The sequence below is a fragment of the Ictalurus furcatus genome, chromosome 3 (assembly GCF_023375685.1).
Source record: "Ictalurus furcatus strain D&B chromosome 3, Billie_1.0, whole genome shotgun sequence".
Classification (NCBI taxonomy): domain Eukaryota; kingdom Metazoa; phylum Chordata; class Actinopteri; order Siluriformes; family Ictaluridae; genus Ictalurus; species Ictalurus furcatus.
In genome coordinates this window covers 13,019,416-13,036,784 of record NC_071257.1, presented here as the reverse complement: position 1 = coordinate 13,036,784, position 17,369 = coordinate 13,019,416, and the positions used below count along the sequence as shown (strand labels likewise).

The 17,369-nt window shown below is 37.9% G+C and overlaps 1 protein-coding gene across 1 annotated transcript in view; it reads right to left on the bottom strand.

The window, feature by feature from the left end:
- The window catches only part of srbd1 (S1 RNA binding domain 1), a 73,504-nt gene extending 71,144 nt beyond the window's left edge, over positions 1-2,360 (bottom strand). Inside the window, exons 1-4 of the mRNA XM_053620828.1 lie at positions 2,114-2,360; positions 1,692-2,004; positions 878-1,114; positions 191-357 (exon numbers count right to left, since the gene is read on the bottom strand). Of these exons, the coding sequence (XP_053476803.1) occupies positions 191-357; positions 878-1,114; positions 1,692-2,004; positions 2,114-2,178 (782 nt within the window). The 5' untranslated portion in view covers positions 2,179-2,360. The remainder of the gene's footprint in view (positions 1-190; positions 358-877; positions 1,115-1,691; positions 2,005-2,113) is intronic.
- Between the last annotated feature and the right edge of the window lie 15,009 nt (positions 2,361-17,369).

Sequence of the window (17,369 nt, the reverse complement as noted above, 5' to 3'; positions counted from 1 at the left end):
AACAAATTAACAAAGTAGCTTCAGCCAACTTAACATCACTGAATTCTTTTAGGAAACATATCCATGTACCTGTACAACAGCATGTCAGTATGGACATTTGACCAAGCACAAATAATTACATACTAGCAGTGCATCTTTCGAAATAACCTGAAGATGACAATGCTTCAGTTTTTTCCCGCGGTTCACTCACCAGAGGTCCTCCAAAGCAAGCTGCACATCTCTCACTGAGTCTGCATCCATGTGGTTGATCAGCTCTTTCCTGTAGCGCACCATGAACGGGATGGTGTTCTCCTCCCGCAGGAGCTGAGCGATATTACCACAGACCCACTGCTCCACTCCAGTCTTCTCAGCTAAAACCTTAATGCACAAGCATGAGCAAGCACACACATACACATCTTTTAGAATCTGCTGTTCAATGTATAATAAGCAAGTTCAATAATCAGTTAAATCAAAGTATTATCATAAGACACTTCAAATTACTGTTATTAGACTCTGAAAATAAGGTGCTTTTCTCAATAAGAATGGCCCAGGTGTACAATTTATAAACATATCAAGATGACAAAGTATTTTCTAAACCATCATTAACATTTCATAGATTATACAGTACATGAGCATTTTAATATAAAGTTGTCAACTGAGTCATTGCAACAAGGCGTAAAGGAGGAAGATTTATTTGTCCATCACAACATGAAAATTTTGCATTGTACAAATCTTTAACAACTTATGTTAGATATGACATTAGATATGTCAGATATGCCTGATATTTAATGAATAGCAAACAGTCACGAAAGCACATTATTATTAGTCATCATAATGATTATTTGTTAAATCATTATTATGAACCACAAACCCTCATGACTCAAATTTTAGATCTCACCTGAACGGGGTCCCAGTTCATCTGCAGTTCATCCCGTAAAGTATTAGCAGACTTTATGTTGACTGGTTTGCCCTGAGGCGCACTTGTGGTCTTCCGCTTTTTCTGCACTGGCTCATTGAAGTTAAAGTCATCCTCAGGCTCTTCCTTTTTCACCACAGGGAGCTGTGTACTGGACGATGGCTCTTCATGTGCAATAGCAGCAGTACTGAACACCGTGTCCATGCTGATAGACTGCCTCTGGGAGACACATCAATTAGCAGTGGGGACATTTCTGACATTAGGAAAACACTGAGAGAAGACAGTTTGTTAAAAAAAAAAAAAAAGTTCATGGTCAGACTTCATGCCTGAATGCCAACTGACTATTAGATGAGGCTTCATTCTTAACATCAGTATCACAGCTTTATTGATAGATAAAAGTGGCCTTTTTCCCCCCAAAATGCCACTGCATGGTTGCCACTTCACAGCTCCAAAGTCCCCATGTCTGTGTGGGTTTCCTCCGGTGTCCTCTCACCTCCCAAAACCATGGCAGTAAGTGGATCAACTACTCTAAACTGCCAATTGGCATGAGTGTGTGCATGGTGTCCTGCAATGAACTGGCATTCATGGGACATTCAGGGTGTGTCCCGTCTGACCAGGATAAAGCAGCTACTAAAGATTAATGATGAATGAATGTTGCTTACACAGTAGTCCAAAAACAACATCATGCCATACAAGCCAAATGTTTCATGTTACATTGCTCAAGCATGTCAAATTACTCGGATGGCATGAACATTTTATAGCACACAAAACACCAACAGAACACACAAAGCCTTACCTCTTCCTTAACCCGCACTTGTGGCAGTGATTCATCCTGATGAAAATCTGCATTGTTGTTGTTGTCTTCTCCTTTCTCTTTATCGACATCATCCTTTACTTTAAGGACCCTTGGTGCTCTAGGCTTTCTCTCAGCCTTTGGTTTGGGCTCTTTAGGTTTGGACTCTTTAGGTTTGGACTCTCTGGGTTTGGCTGCTCGTTTAGTGACCGGTTTCATGTCAGTTGGTTCTCCTTTCTTCCTCCTCCCTCTTCCTCTGGTCTTCTCCTCTGGCAGCCATTCCTCTGGTTCCTCCTCACTCACTGGGCTGTCTATGCTACAGTACATTGACATTTTTTTTAATGTTACATTTTGTTTACCTAGAAGTGGCTGCTTTTCTAACAATCCAAATTCCATACTAAAAGGTTTGAAGTGAATGTACTTACGGGTCATCCTCTGTAGTCGGTTCCTTATACACTTTTGCCGTTACTGCTCTCCGAGCTCGCAGCATCCTCGTACTGAAATGAAGCAATTTCTCCAACGGCCAGTATGACAGCACACATATACTGACTGATAAAAGGCCAACTAACCAGCTCTGCCTAGTGGTCTAGATAGTATGCTACCACACAGTTCAAATTTAGCGCTTGAGCCACTATAGCTAGTTAGCATATGCACTAGAATGCGCGCATACTACTGTACTAAATATCATGTGTAAATAGTACACCAGTGCTACTACTACTGTATATCTCTGTATAACTCTGACTGAACTGTCACACTGTCACTGTAACGTGAACTGCTAACCATTTCTGAGATTCATATTTTTCAGCAACAGGTAGCATACTTATGTACTGTTTAGTGTGGTAGTATGTGCTGGGCTCCTTCTTCTTCGTCTTCTTCCTCTTTTTCTTTGCGTTGCCGGCACCTACTGGTATGGAGTGTTGATCACTAAATTATTAAACTAAGTGGTTGTTGTTGCTATTCTCGAGCAGCAACACGTAATTATAGATTTTGTAGATGCAGTACGACATTAATAACGACATATCTTAAAACAAAATTAAGTCAAGAAGCTGTCATGCTCCTGCTATAGGCTACAGTAGAGTATCTCTGTAGTTGGCAATTAAGAGTCGACAGCATACTATCACTGGACATGCAGTCTAGCACAACATTTCCATCTCAAAAACAACACAAAAGGCTTGAAACTAGCCCAGAACGGAACCCCAGAAGGAGTTTTTTTTTCTTCATCTTCTTTTTCTTCTTCTTTTTCTTCTTCTTCTTCTTTTTCTTCAGCCTTTACGTGGGGAAACAATGGCATTCTCTCAGTTGTTCTTCGGGATAACAGCAGAGTCGGGAGATGCAGAGCGTTTGGCATTGTGGTGACACATGCTGATTCTCACAGCTCGACACTTTTATAGTTTTTTAAGTTTTTTATTATTATTATTGCTCTACAACTAAGGCGCAAACTCTTCGTTTATTCCTTATCTTTCCTCTTTTACTACTTTTTATTTTACTTTTTGTTCTCTTTGTCTTTTTTTTCTCCTGAATGTTTGGTTAGAACATTCTGGAACATGGAGCTAATGCTAATTTAATATGTTCTGTCAGAAAACCCACACAGCTTGCAGCATGCTCACTTGGCATGTTAACAGACCCGACGTTCGGCTCAACACTGTATTTCTTATGGCGTTTGTGCAATTCTTAGCCTTAGTCTAGCAACATACAAAAATGTTTTCTCATTGAGTGATCCTGAAGGGACAGAATAATGTTTAAATGCACCTGTATTTTACAGACAGCTATGAAGAGGGCAGGACTTGGTCAGACCTCCAGTCAGATGTGGAAGTGTTTGGGCAAAGATTACCAAGGTGTAAAACATATGGATAGTTGTTCAGCATATCACTTATTATTTCTTGATGCTTTGAGGCCGTATTTAAAGTTGTATTTTTCATGAAACATTGTAGAATTTGGCAATATAGTCAATATTTTATGTGTACATTTAGTTTTGATCAATTACATTTTTTATTATTAGGAGTGTCCGGATTGGACCCCCTGGAGATCAGGAGCCTTGTTTGTGCGACTCAGAGGATGTGTGCCACACCACCCAAACACATTCTTCCACCTTCCCCCAGTGTTAAGCTCCCCACAGTCACCCCAAACACCACTTTCACCCCTGTTCACCACCACTTTACCAGCAGCACGACCACCAGCAGCACACGGCTCGTTCACAGAGATGCTGCAGAACTGGCAACCGATGGATGATATGCCATGTGAGTGTATTCTTCTGCTTTCTGATTGACTTTCTTTTATAGGTATTAATTTTGTAGACCATTTTTCCTCACTTCCCTTAACACAGAGTTCTCTTGTAGCACTGCCCGGCTGTCAGACTTTACGATGAGCCCCCAGGAATCATCAGAACCAGGTAGGGCCAACTGTGATTTCCACTCAGCCATCTTACTGGAATTTGTGTAGGTTAGGAATAAGACTAAGCATGGAGTTGTATAGTTTTGTAGTGTGTATCATTTTTAGATATTGTTAACTTCTTTATCATAGCCATTCTGAGGGAGGTGCTGACTAAATTAGTGATGGTGCTGGACCAACAAACCACTGAGATTGCTTCAACTAAAGGAGGTCCAGCCTTTGGATATTGAGGAAGGTTTACTGCCCCTGCAAGACCTTCCTGAACTGCGTAGTCTGGAGCAAAGGATGCAACAGAGCCCAGATTACAAGCAAAAACTGGTGAGAATTTTTTTCTTTTTTTGGTAATAATTGCTTGCATAATTACACAGCTACTGAAAATGTTTCTTTTTTTTTTTTTTTCAAAATGACACACTCATAGTCAAAGCACAACATTCAACACCCCTTTGATATGAGGGAACAGTTATGACCTAATCATTGGTAGAGGAGGAAAACATGGAAAACACACAGGGCAGGTTAACTGCAGGAGTAGTGAGAAGCAGTTGACGAGGCAATACATGCTTATTATTTATTTATTATTTATTTATATTATTTTATATGATATTATTCTTTTTTAAAAATAGTTTTCAGGTAAACTGGTTGGCGCTTATTGATGGGGCGGACGTGAGTGACTGCATCTGCCGCATATTGAAGAGGGTGATTGCCAACTCCCTGGCAAAGAACCTCAATTGGAGGGGAGTCAATGGAAAGACTTCACTGGCCACTCTCCAACTCGGAGAGGTCGTGATTAGTAAGTATATCTGTTTACATACAGAATTAGCTGTCTCTCTCAGATGATATGTAAGAGGTAATCCACGGCTAGGTGTGCATTAAATGATTTTAATGCATGATGTGGAGGAAAAGAACCACTCGTTCAAATCGTTTAATGCACACCTAGCCATGGATTACCCCACTTAATCCATGGTCTTTCCACAATTAATAAAGTTAAAGCTGTCATTGATTTTAGAAGCGCAAACTTTGATTAGAAGTTTAAAATAACCATTAATTTCCATTAGTTAGGTTGTTAGAGCTGGAATTTTGCCCGATATAAATCAGACAGAATTAAAGTAGTGTGATGTAGACTTTTGCAAAAGGAAGGTATTTAGAGTGTTTTAACTGTGGTGTGTTTTTTTTGTTGTTGTTAATTTGTTAAAATGTTCATATTATGTCTCTTTTTAATTGTTTATAAAAGTCCTTGCTGTTTTTAAGTGGTTGAATTTGTGGGGGGGGGGGGGGGGTGGTTAAACAGCTGAATTTATAAAACTTACCCCACTCAAAAGTTTACATACCCTTGATTCTTAATAATGTGTGTCGTTACCTGGATGATCAACGACTGTTTTTTATGTTTTGTGAGAGCTGTTCATGAGTCCCTTGTTAGTTAAACTGCCCTCTGTTCTTCAGAAAAATCCTCCAGGTCCTGCACATTCTTTGCTTTTCTAGTATCTTCTGCATATTTGACCCCTTTCCAACAGTGACTATATGATGTCAAGATCCATCTTTTCACACTGAGGGCAACTGAGGGACTAGTACACAACTATTACATAAGGTGCAAACATTCACTAATGCGCAAGAAAGCAACATGAAACATTAAGAGCCAGGGGGGTGTAAACGTTTGAACAGGATGATCAGTGTAAATTGTTATTTTGTCTTCTGGGAGACATGTAAGTATCTTATTTAGCTTCTGAAGGGCAGTACTAAATGGAAAAAAACAAGATCTTTAAACAAAATAACAAGTTACACTGAACATCCTGTTCAAAAGTTTTTGTTAATAAATGTTCATATTGTAGTGTATTTGTTAATGTTTAATCTTATTAAATGGTTGAATTTGTGTTTCCCTGCTAAAATTAAGTACATTTAGCAGTTTCTAGGCCACATCTGGCTCGGGAACCAAGCCGACTCTCAGCCAGATCTGTCTTGCAGTGTCTGGGCCAGACCCAGGCCACATAAAACAATATAAGTCACTTTTCAGTGTCTGGGCCAGAGGAAATTGTATGTGTCGGTTTTCAGTGTATGGGCCAGTTTTGGGCCGGGGACCCAGGCGTATACTGGGCCAGAACTAAAGCAAGTATGTGGCCCACAAGTGGGCCAGACAGATTTTGCTATCTGGGAAGACAGTACACTGATTAAGAAACTACCATGTAAACAGTGATTTCTGATTACCTTAATCCGGTTAAAGTCATACTCAAACTAAACACAAATCGAATTAAGACATGGAGTATTCCTATTTTTGTCGCATGTTTACATGGACAGTAATAATCTAATTATTGACCCTATTCTGAATGAGACAATATTGTGATTAAGGTGTTTACATGAGTTGCTTTTAGAATACTCCTTTCATGTTCCTGTTTTACATGTTATAGAACATAGATTGATTAACGGCACACGTCATTACATCCCCACGCCACGCCATCTGACGTTCCCTCCAGAATTTCACGCAACAACATATAGTTCATCTTCGTTATGGTACCATATACGGTTTTGGGTGTTTCATTTTTAATTTTAAGAAAGCTTCAAGTGCAGTTAATTATTTGTCATGCTATACATGCAAATACACGACGGCGGACACAAATTCTCCAGCAACAGGCCTCCTCTGTACTTTCATTTGGTAACATTTCATTCATGTGACCGTGACAAACACTGAGGTACTGGATGAGAGTACGAAGTAAGGACTGGTGGGAGAGTGTTGTTTGATGTAATTTGATCATGCTGAATGGAAAGACAATTTTTTGTGCAAAGAAGAATGGGAGAAACTGCCCAAAAATAGGTGTGCCAAGCTTGCAGCATCATACTCAAAAAGACTTGAGGCTGTAATTGGTGCCAAAGGTGCTTCAACAAAGTATTGAGCAAAGGCTGTGAATACTTATGTACATGTGCTTTTTTGTTTTTTAGTTTTAATAAATTTGCAAAGATTTCAAACAAACTTCTTTCACGTTGTCATTATGGGGTATTGTTTATAGAATTTTGAGGAAAATAATGAATTTAATCCATTTTGGAATAAGGCTGTAACATAACAAAATGTGGAAAAGTGAAGCGCTGTGAGTACTTTCCAGATGCACTGTAAAGATTAGTGAGCCTGTTCCAGAAGCAGCCATGCAAGCCCAAGCCATGACACTACCTCCACCATGTTTCACAGATGAGCTTGTATGTTTTGGATCATGAGCAGGTCCTTTCTTTTTTCCACACTTTGGCCTTTCCTTTAGTAGAGGTTAATCTTGGTATTTCTTTGCGAATTCCAATCTGGCCTTTTGATTCTTATTGCTGATGAGTGGTTTGCATCTTGTGGTATGACCTCTGTATTTCTGCTGCAAAAGTCTTCTTTGAACGGTGGCTTGTGATATCTTCACCCCTGCCTGTTGTTTTGGATTTTTCTTCACAGCTCTCAAAAAGCTTCAATTCAAAGTTTCTCATCTGTTGTTGTTTTCCTTGGTCGAACCATTCAGTATCTGTCGCTCAGTACAACAGTGGTTTCTTTCTTTTTCAGGACTTTCCAAATTATTGTATTGGCTATGCCAATGTTTCTGCAATACCTCTGATCGATTTTACCTCTTTTCTCAGCTTCAAAATGGCTTGGTTTTCTCCCACAGACAGCTCTCTGATCTTTATGTTGGCTTATCCATTTTAACAACAAATGAAGTCTTCACATATGAAACTGAACATGAACTGTTTATTGTTTAAAACAACTATTTATTGTTTAAACAATTGAAAATGTGTTTGGATACAGTTTCAGAGACAAGTTTCAGAAAGTATGCAAATTAAAAATGTATTGTTTCACACATGACTCCAGATATACTGACTGGCAAACAAATATACACGTTGAATTTTGAAAAATAAAAATAAAAGAAATACCGTCCAAATAGGAGCTAACCTTTTGACAAGGAGATTTATTTCAACCAAATCATATCAGCCAGCCACTAACCTAAACTGAGGAAATTAATTTTATGACTGACACGCATTATTCATGGACTGCCAGCAGATGGTGTAAAAAGTCAGAAACTAAATAATAAATGCTCCCAAAATCATTAAGCAAGCAGTTCTTTGACATAAAGCAAGCAAAGAGCAGCAAATCCATATGTTGAAAGAAGGATTGCTGTTCAATTGAACAAAATCACTAGGAGCTGATTACATCTTAAACCAAAGGAACTATTTCCACTAAGACACAAAAAATGCCTAAAATCTAAAATGCTTTGCATTTACCTGGAATTATGTCAGAGTAACTATTTGCATAAAATGTCAATTTTGAGAAATAGTACATTTTGTTAGTGTTTTGTAGCATATATTTTGTGTCTGGGCTGGGCACTTTGCTTTGCTCTGGGCTTTTCAGACCTTGAAGGAGGTCAGAATACAAATAAGTACTTCATATTTACCTGTTTGTAACATACAGTCAGACAAACACTAACTCTATTCCATTTACACAACTAAATAACCCCAGATACCAATGTTAATAAGGCTGTTCTGGCTTGTAATGTTGCATCATATGCAGCTTTGATTATTAAACAGTACTGGCCAAGTGGTAAAGACTTTGGGCTAATGATTGGAAGGTTCTTAGCTCAAATCACAGACTGTCATTGCTTGAGCAATGCCTTTGACCCTCTGTTAAGTTATTGCATGTCTCATTTGTAAATTACTTTAGATTACAAAGCATAAGCCAAATGAACAAATGTAAATGTTAACATCGAATAAGACTGAGTATTGAAGTTCAGCATTTATTTATATCATTTATAGAACATTTGCCAGTTGCTAAGTCCCTAAGAAGCGATTCTAAATTAAAATAATAATAATTTTAAAAAGGTTAATTTACTGTAAGGCTTTTAGTTCTCCAGGCTTTTAATTAATCTAGTAACATATTTGTCTGTAACATGTGGCTTTATCTTATGCTGCTAGTTAATTAATAAAGCCTGACGGAGAAACCTCAATCATATAATGCTTCATTTGTTCTTAATAATAATAGTAAATAAGAAATAATACTAACCTCCGGGTTCTGAAAACATGGTAATGTGAGATCCATCCCAAATTATTTGTTTTAAAGTGTCTGAATTTCTGGGCAACTGCTCAGAAAAGGATACGGAGAGATAACTATTTTCTCACGGACTCAAAATGATGCTGGCTATTTTATCATTCCTACGTTATTTTAAGCAATCACTGGTGTTTTTATTGTTTGCACATATCCTCCCTGTTACTGCTGTATATCTGTTTAGATAGTGATAGAACATAACCTTGCACTGTATGTCACCTATATTTGGCCTCTTCCTGATAATAGCCTGTACACTGGACAAGAGAGGCGAAGGGAGTAGGTGGGGGTTGTGTAATTTCTTTGTGTCGCTTCCAGAGAGAACAATTAGTGGATACACAATTATGCCTCAAATGTATTTTGTTAAACTTTGCATCCAGAACATAAACTTGAGAGGGGAATAGTGATAGCAAACTGATTGCATTGATTAAACTCTCCCAATAAAGTACGTCCAAAAAATAATAGGGAAATGTCACTTGATTGCAAAAATTTAATTATTAGATAATTGTTTGACAATGATACAGAGATTTCATCAAAAAGAGTGGGATTAGACATCTTTAAATTATGCTTTGATACACTTTAGGAAAACTTTTGGAGAAGGAGGAATTTACGAGGTGTTATATGTCTGCCATGCACCTGTAATGGTAAAAAGAGAGCTTGGGGTAAAGGGTAAACATTAATTAAAAGTTTTACACTCCAGCAGCATTCTGCCCTATGACGACATTATTAAATCACAATTAGATTATTGATGCTCCGATTACCCTAAATCAGAAATGATCAGTGGACACACAGGTTCTTTTTGTGAATGAGGACAAAACCTGCCCACACATTCTAGTGTTATCCAGGACACAAAACACTGTAGCACAGTGAGGTCTCTGTGGAGACAGGGTGGAGAGAAGAGGACTCAAGAGAAGCCCACACATATGTCCTGCAGTGGAAGTGGATGCGAGGGGCACAACAACCTGGCGTTGGCACTGATAATGTTGGCAGTTAAAGAGTTCAATAGCGCAGAATATTGTCACAGTGAGTATCCATGAGCTAATAACTTTCCTTTTGTCACTGATCAGTTCTCTTCAGCAAAATCCAAATGTTGATGGATTGCAAAAAGGCATTAACACAATTACACCAAAATTCTCCATATTTGCTTGTAGTGAAATCCTAGTGAAATTGTCCACCCTGTCATAATGGGGGAGCAATGGAATCTGGTGGCCTGGTCTGATTCTTTTACATCATGTGGACGGCCAGGTGCGTGTGTGTCGCTTACCTGGGGAAGAGATGGCACCAGGATGCACTATGGGAAAAAGGCAAGACGGCGGAGGCAGTGTGATGCTCTGGGCAGTGTTCTGCTGGAAAACCTTGGGTCCTGGCATTCATGTGGATGTTACTTTGACACATACCACCTACCTAAACATTGTTGCAGACAAAGTACACCTTCATGAAAACAGTATTCCCTAAAGGCAGTGGCCTCTTTCAGAAGAATAATGCACCCTGCCAGACAGCAAAAATTATTCAGGAATGACTTGAGGAACAAAGAGTTCAAGGTGTTGACTTGGCCTCCAAATTCCGCAGATCTCCGACCGATTGAGCATCTGTTGGGTGTGCTGGACTAACAAGTCCGATCCATGGAGGCCCCAGCTCGCAACTTACAGGATTTAGAGGACCTGCTTCTAACATCTTGGTGCCAGATACCACGGCACACCTTCAGCAGTCTTGTAGAGTCCATGTCTAGACAGATCAGAGCTGTTTAGATAGCACAAGGGGGACCTACACAATATTAGAAAGATAGTTTTAATGTTATGGCTTAAAAGTATTTCCTCGTGTTTAAAATATGGTGTATTGTAGTGCACTAAGTCACGGCTTTGTCCACCCTATGCCCAGCCATGTCCCATCACATTTTTATCATCTTCATGCTTTATCATTATTCCAACCAGTAATTTAAAAATTAAGGATGCAAATCATACTATTTGAAATTGCGATTAAATATGTTTTTTGGTAGATTTTGTATAGATTTTGATACGTTTTTAAAATAACTAAGAATTATTGTTGACAAATGACACAATATCTCTGAAAATGTCAATTCTGTCACCAGTGCAATGGCTCATCATTTTTTGTTATTGTCCATGGCAAGGTGGATATATTGTATCATGTAGCTGATTCACAAGTCAGTCTGTACAGGATTTTGCAGAGTATTTTTTTGTGTGTGGTTGTTGCAGCAAAAAATGTTTGATTTTGCTATGCGTTTTTTCAAAATTGGTGATGCAGTTTGCAGAGTTTTTTGAAAAATCATTCGCAGTGATGTTTGTTGGTAAATGAGACCTTTTAGCTGTACTCATGTTCAACGCATATGAATCGAACTGGGATTTGACTAAATGTGTGTTGTGATGATGTCACATGACGCTTCTTGGCCCAAATCTGGGGAAATTCTGTGGTAATGTTTAAAAATTGCAAGCTCCGCTGATAATTTCTGCGATAACAAAATGGTGAAATCCTGAAGGGGCTGACCAATTGCTTGCTTGTAATCACAAAATGAAATGTGTTTTAGTTTAGAGTAGTCTACAAAGTGGTTAAGATCTTGAACCTTCAAAGAAATGGAAAAAAAAAAAAATTCCAAGTTATGAGACCCTAAAGGCACCTTATACTCAATATATCTTATATTGACCCTTGAATTAACACTACTTGCTCAGACATACAAGAGTCAAATCTAAGTGCAGACTTTACTTGTAGATCGAAAATAAATATCTGAATAAGACAATGTTTAAGCAGGTCAAAATGGGTCAATCATTCAATGCAGAGAATTAAAAAATCTTGAAGATATTGAACAGTAAAGCAGGAGAGTAAAGCAGGGTTCTGATGGTTCACGTAAAAACAAGAGCAGCAGGTGCAAGTGGTAATTAATGCCAAGAAAATCAACAGAAGTCCATTCAGTACTCAGGAAAATGCTTTGGGTATGTGCACTACAGATTTAAGTAGGATCCAATCATGAAGCCCCATATGATTGTGATAAAGTTTTGACTATAGGATATAAAATTAAAATAAAAAGAAATAAAAAATACATACTCTCAGAAATCCAAACATTGACAATGTTGATGAAAAATCTTTTTCTTGTCATTTATCTGTTTATTGAAACTCTCTGATCAAGTTTTATATATTTTTTGGTATAGTTTTATAAATGTTTATGGTCATTTTTATAAAAACATTCACACTGAAGTTCATTTTCCAATCACATGTCCTGAAGTGTTTAGTTCCTTTTACATCACAACAATATGGCCATGATTACCATTTTTTATTTGTTAATGAATGACATATCATTCATTACTATTCAAAACATTGAGTACAATGTTGAATAAATCTTCTCTTTTCTCTCTGTGGCAAGACACAGGAGCTATCCACTATTCAACAGTGAACTAAATCACAGTTACTTCAAATTTATAATGCATATCAAATCTTAAATTATATTAAATACATATTTAATATTAAACCTTTGTAAAATATTAAATATTGTATAAGAGCAATAAAGTTTAGAAATCATTTTATATGAAAAGGTATGTATTATCTGAATGGGAAAACCTCTGTGAAATGTATGGGAAAATAAAAAACCATGAAATTCCACTGTTGCATTTTTGCAACATTAATAAAAACATCTCTGTGGCAAACATTTTGTGCAGTTTTTTTTTTTTTCCAAAGGTGTATTTTTTTTTTTTAAACTCTTATTATTATTAATAAACATCTTAATATTTCAAGGAAAAAAATGTAATATACTTGCTTAATTTTGTCCACAGCTGAGAGCAGAGGGGGTAGAAGCTGACAGCCTTGTTGTTTGAAAATAGAATGCTGGTAATGTTGTGTTGCTCACATTTTCCTGCCAAAAATGTTGCAAGTAACAGATTACAGTGTGCAGTTCTTTTGTTTTGTTTGCCCCCCCCCCCCCCCATGTATTTTATTTTATTTATTTATTTATTTTACATATGATTAGGTTATATTAATAATTGTTGTAAACTTGCAACTGTAGGTCTCTTAGAGTTAAATGAGTATAATGTACAGCTTCATGGTTCTCATCTACAATATTACGTTGTTAAATTCACTGTTTTATTTACATGCTCTTGGAATATTATAGTGTTTAGAAGTGTCATGGAGCCTAGAACAACTGGACTGACAGAAATATTGTGCAAATGGCCAAAATGTAAAGTAGATTGTCTTTACTTAGTGGAAATGATAAGCACAAATTAAGGTTACTTAAGGTTAAGGTTACTTAAAGTTATGCACAATAAGGTAATGTTACACTGACATCTGATATCTGATACCTAGGATTTTGGAAATTTCCAGTTTTAGCAGGTGACACTAGGAAATTACACCCATAGAATAGTCTGTTGTAATAACTATCTAAGTATTCAAATTACTTCTTTTCTTTTTTCTCACACAAAATCAAATCTAGTTCTGTTTATGTCTAGATATAAAGTGTCATTTGGATCCTACCACATTCTTTATTTAAACAGATCTTAGATTGCCACAGTTCTTACTTTAGGCTACTGTGGGAAATAATTATGAGTCAGTTTTAATCAGAACTCTGTAAACATCACTCTTGTTTATTAATGAGCTGAATGAATGGGAGCAGCGCTACTATTATATTGTATTATATTATATATATACAAATAACTATTATATTGTTTTCAGACAACATTATATATATATATATATATATATATATATATATATATATATATATATATATATATATATATATATATATATATATATAATGTTGTCTGAAAACAATATAATACATATTTGTATACAGTATAACTATCAAAATAACAAGAGTAAGATGAAGCAATTAGTAATAAAGTGTGAAAAACTTTCAGGTGGCAGGGATGGCAAGTCCAGGTGCAAGCAGTCAGTAATCAGGTGAGAGTGAACATGACAATGGTTGTGTAAAGGGGAAGTGTAGTACATGTCAGCCAAGTCTGAAGTCCATGGTGCATTCTGGGAGATTTGTTGCCAATTCCAGCATTGACATGACAGAGTCTCCAAAACCAAATGACTCATGTGAACATCCATGGAAGGGGAGTAGATCAAGATTTCATCAGTGTAAGTGATAAAAAATTTCCGCAAAATGTTCCGAAGTATGTCAGTGATCAGGCACTGGACGGCTGCTGGGTTAAAGAGAGCCCATGTGGCATTGCACATTACTCATAGTGGCCAGAGGTGGGGCTAAATGCCATTTTTCACTCATCCCCCTCTCTGATTCAGATGAGGTTGTATGTAGTGTGCAAATCTAGTTTAGTGAAAACATGGGCATTTCTGAGCTGTTCCAAGGCTAACGGCACCAGAGGCAGGGTAGACCTGTATTTTACTGTGATTTGGTTCAACCCTCTGTAGCTGATGCATGGACAAAATCTGCCCACTTTTTTCTCTACATAGATGCAGATGCTGGGGATGTGGAGGGTCAAATATAGCGTTGTTGAAGTGCTTCTTCAATGTATTCTTCAATGGCTTTGTTTTTGACCACTGACAAGGGATTGATGTGGTTATGGGTGCCTGCTGTGAGCTCTAAAGCACAGTCATAGGGTCTGAGAGGAGGCAAACTGCTTGCCTTAACTTTGCTGAAGACTTTGTTGAATTCATGCTATATCTGTTGAAGTTCCACAGTGGACGTTATCTCAGGGCTTTCAACAAAGGTTGTGATTGTGCATCCATGAGAAACCGAGAATTATGGGATATCTTGCAGAGTGGGTGACAACAAGAGATATGGGCTCATGGTGGAAAGCACTGATGTGAAGCATGACTGCTACAGTGTGATGAGTGATGGATCCACAACTGAAGGATCTGTCCTCCAGACCTTGAATTTGCAGGGGTGTTTTGAGAGGCTGAATTTTGATGTGGTAGCACTGAAACAATGGAGAATCCCTCTGGTTGTCTTATCTTAATGTCAATAGAAAAGGTCTGATAAGATAAGTAACCGAAGGAACTCAACATACAGTGCTATGAAAAAGTATTTGCTCCATCCTGATTTCTTCTGTTTTTGTGTATATCTCATATTAAAATGTTTCAGTAATTAAAACAAAAATTCTAAAGATAAAACCAAAGCCAACCTGAGTAAACACAAAATACAGTTTTTAAATGATAATGCTATTTATTGTAGCAAAAACAAAAGTTATCCAATACCAACTGGGCCTGTGTGAAAATGTATTTGCCCTGTAGTAGTTACTAACTCCCCGAATCTATGTAACTGCAGTCATAATGGGGTTCAGCTGGACTAGACACAACCAGGCCTGATTACTGCCAACCCTGTTCAATCAAATCAACACTGAAATAGAACTTTTTCAACAGCATGGTTAAAGGTCTTACTCAGTAACACACTACGCCAAAATTGAAAGAAATTCCAGAAATGATGAGGAAGAAGGTGATTGAAATACATCAGTCTGAGAAGGGTTCCAAAGCTATTTCAAAGGCTCTGGGACTCCAAAGAACCACAGGGAGAGCCATTATCTCCAACTGGAAAAACTTGGCACAGTAGTGAACCTTCCCAGAAAAGGCCGACCTTCCAAATTTCCTCCATGAGCACAGCAACGACTCATCCAGGAAGTCACAAAAGAGCCAAGGACAACATCAAAGTTACTACAGGCCTCTCTTGCATCAATAAAGGTCAATTTGTTCATGACGCCACTAGGCACTCTTCACGCGAAAGACACACGGAACCCCAGCTCTGGGGTTCCCCTAAGGTGTTAATGAGTGTGTGAATGTGTGTGAATTCTAAAGTGAAGACTTTATTGAAATTGGCATGTAAAAAAGTGACAGTCAATGGAGGCAGTTAACAAAGTGTCTGCATATTACCTCGGATAATTTTTCTTTATCTAAACTGTGTGTTTGTATGTGCACTGTTTTGATATCAAAGAAAAAAAATACAGACTTTTTGGAAGTTTCTTGAACAATGGGATATATGTGTGTGTGTGTGTGTGTGTGTGTGTGTGTGTGTGTGTGTGTGTGTGTGTGTGTGTGTGTGTGTGTGTGTGTGTGTGTGTGTGTGTGTGTGTGTGTGTGTGTGTGTGTGTGTGTGTGTGGTGCCCTGTGATAGACTGGTATCACATCCAGGGTGTATTCAGTGTTTCTGCAATAAGCTTCGGCTCCAACATGACCCTGACCAGGATAAAGGGATTACTAAAGAAGGATGAATGTTAATATTGGGAAATGGGAAATCAGCATCTAAACTTTAAATATTTTATGAGAAATCAGAAATAGAAATTAAGAGCTTTTGGTGATTCAGTGGATAATACATTGGATTTCTGATCAGAAGGTTGTGAGTTCAATTCCAAGCACTGGCAAGTTGTCACTGATATCAAAGGCCCTTAACCATCAACCACTCAGTTGTATAAAATGAGATAAATGTAAGCTGTTCTGGATATGGGTGTGTGCCAAATGCCAAAAATGTAAATGTATTTGATTGTATACTGATTGATTGATTGGTTCAAAGGAGTAGATACACATACGCACAAAATGCACACCACAATGACCCTTAAACACAAAGCATAAAAATATTTAGACAGACAATATCCCATAGTTACTTTTGGGTTATAAAATATCCTCATTTTTTCATTACGGAGAATTTGTTTTCCATCATAGTTAAGCACTGCACTGATTTTTTAAATCACACCATTTAGTAGGCGGCATGGTGGCACAATTGTTAGTGTGTTTGCCTCACACCTCCAGGGTTGAGAGTTTGATTCCCGCCATGGCCCTGTGTGTGTGGAGTTTGCATGTACCCGGTTTCCTCTGGATACTCTGGTTTCCTCCCCAGTCCAAAGACATGCATTGTAGGCTGATTGACATGTCCAAAAGTGTCCGTAGTGTATGAATGGGTGTGTGTGTGTGTTTGTGTGTGTGATTGTGCCCTGCGATGGATTGGCACCCCATCCAGGGTGTCCCCAGCCTTGTGCCCCATGCCCCCTGGGATAGGCTCCAGGTTCCCTGCAACCCAGTAAGGATAAGCGGTACAGAAAATAGATGGAGGGATGGACTATTTAGTAGGCTATGCAAATAGATGTGCCAGGGCTATTAAAGTAATTACTAACAAACTGTCACTACAACAGTTTGTGACAATGTATTGTATTCACTATTGTGTTCTGAATACCATGAGAAGGTGTTGCAATCTCTAAAATCTCTAAAAATGTGAATTTATTATATTCATTTGCACAAAAATAAGATATGTGTTTCATGGAGCTGGTTTATTATGATCCCAAAAGTCTTACAAACTT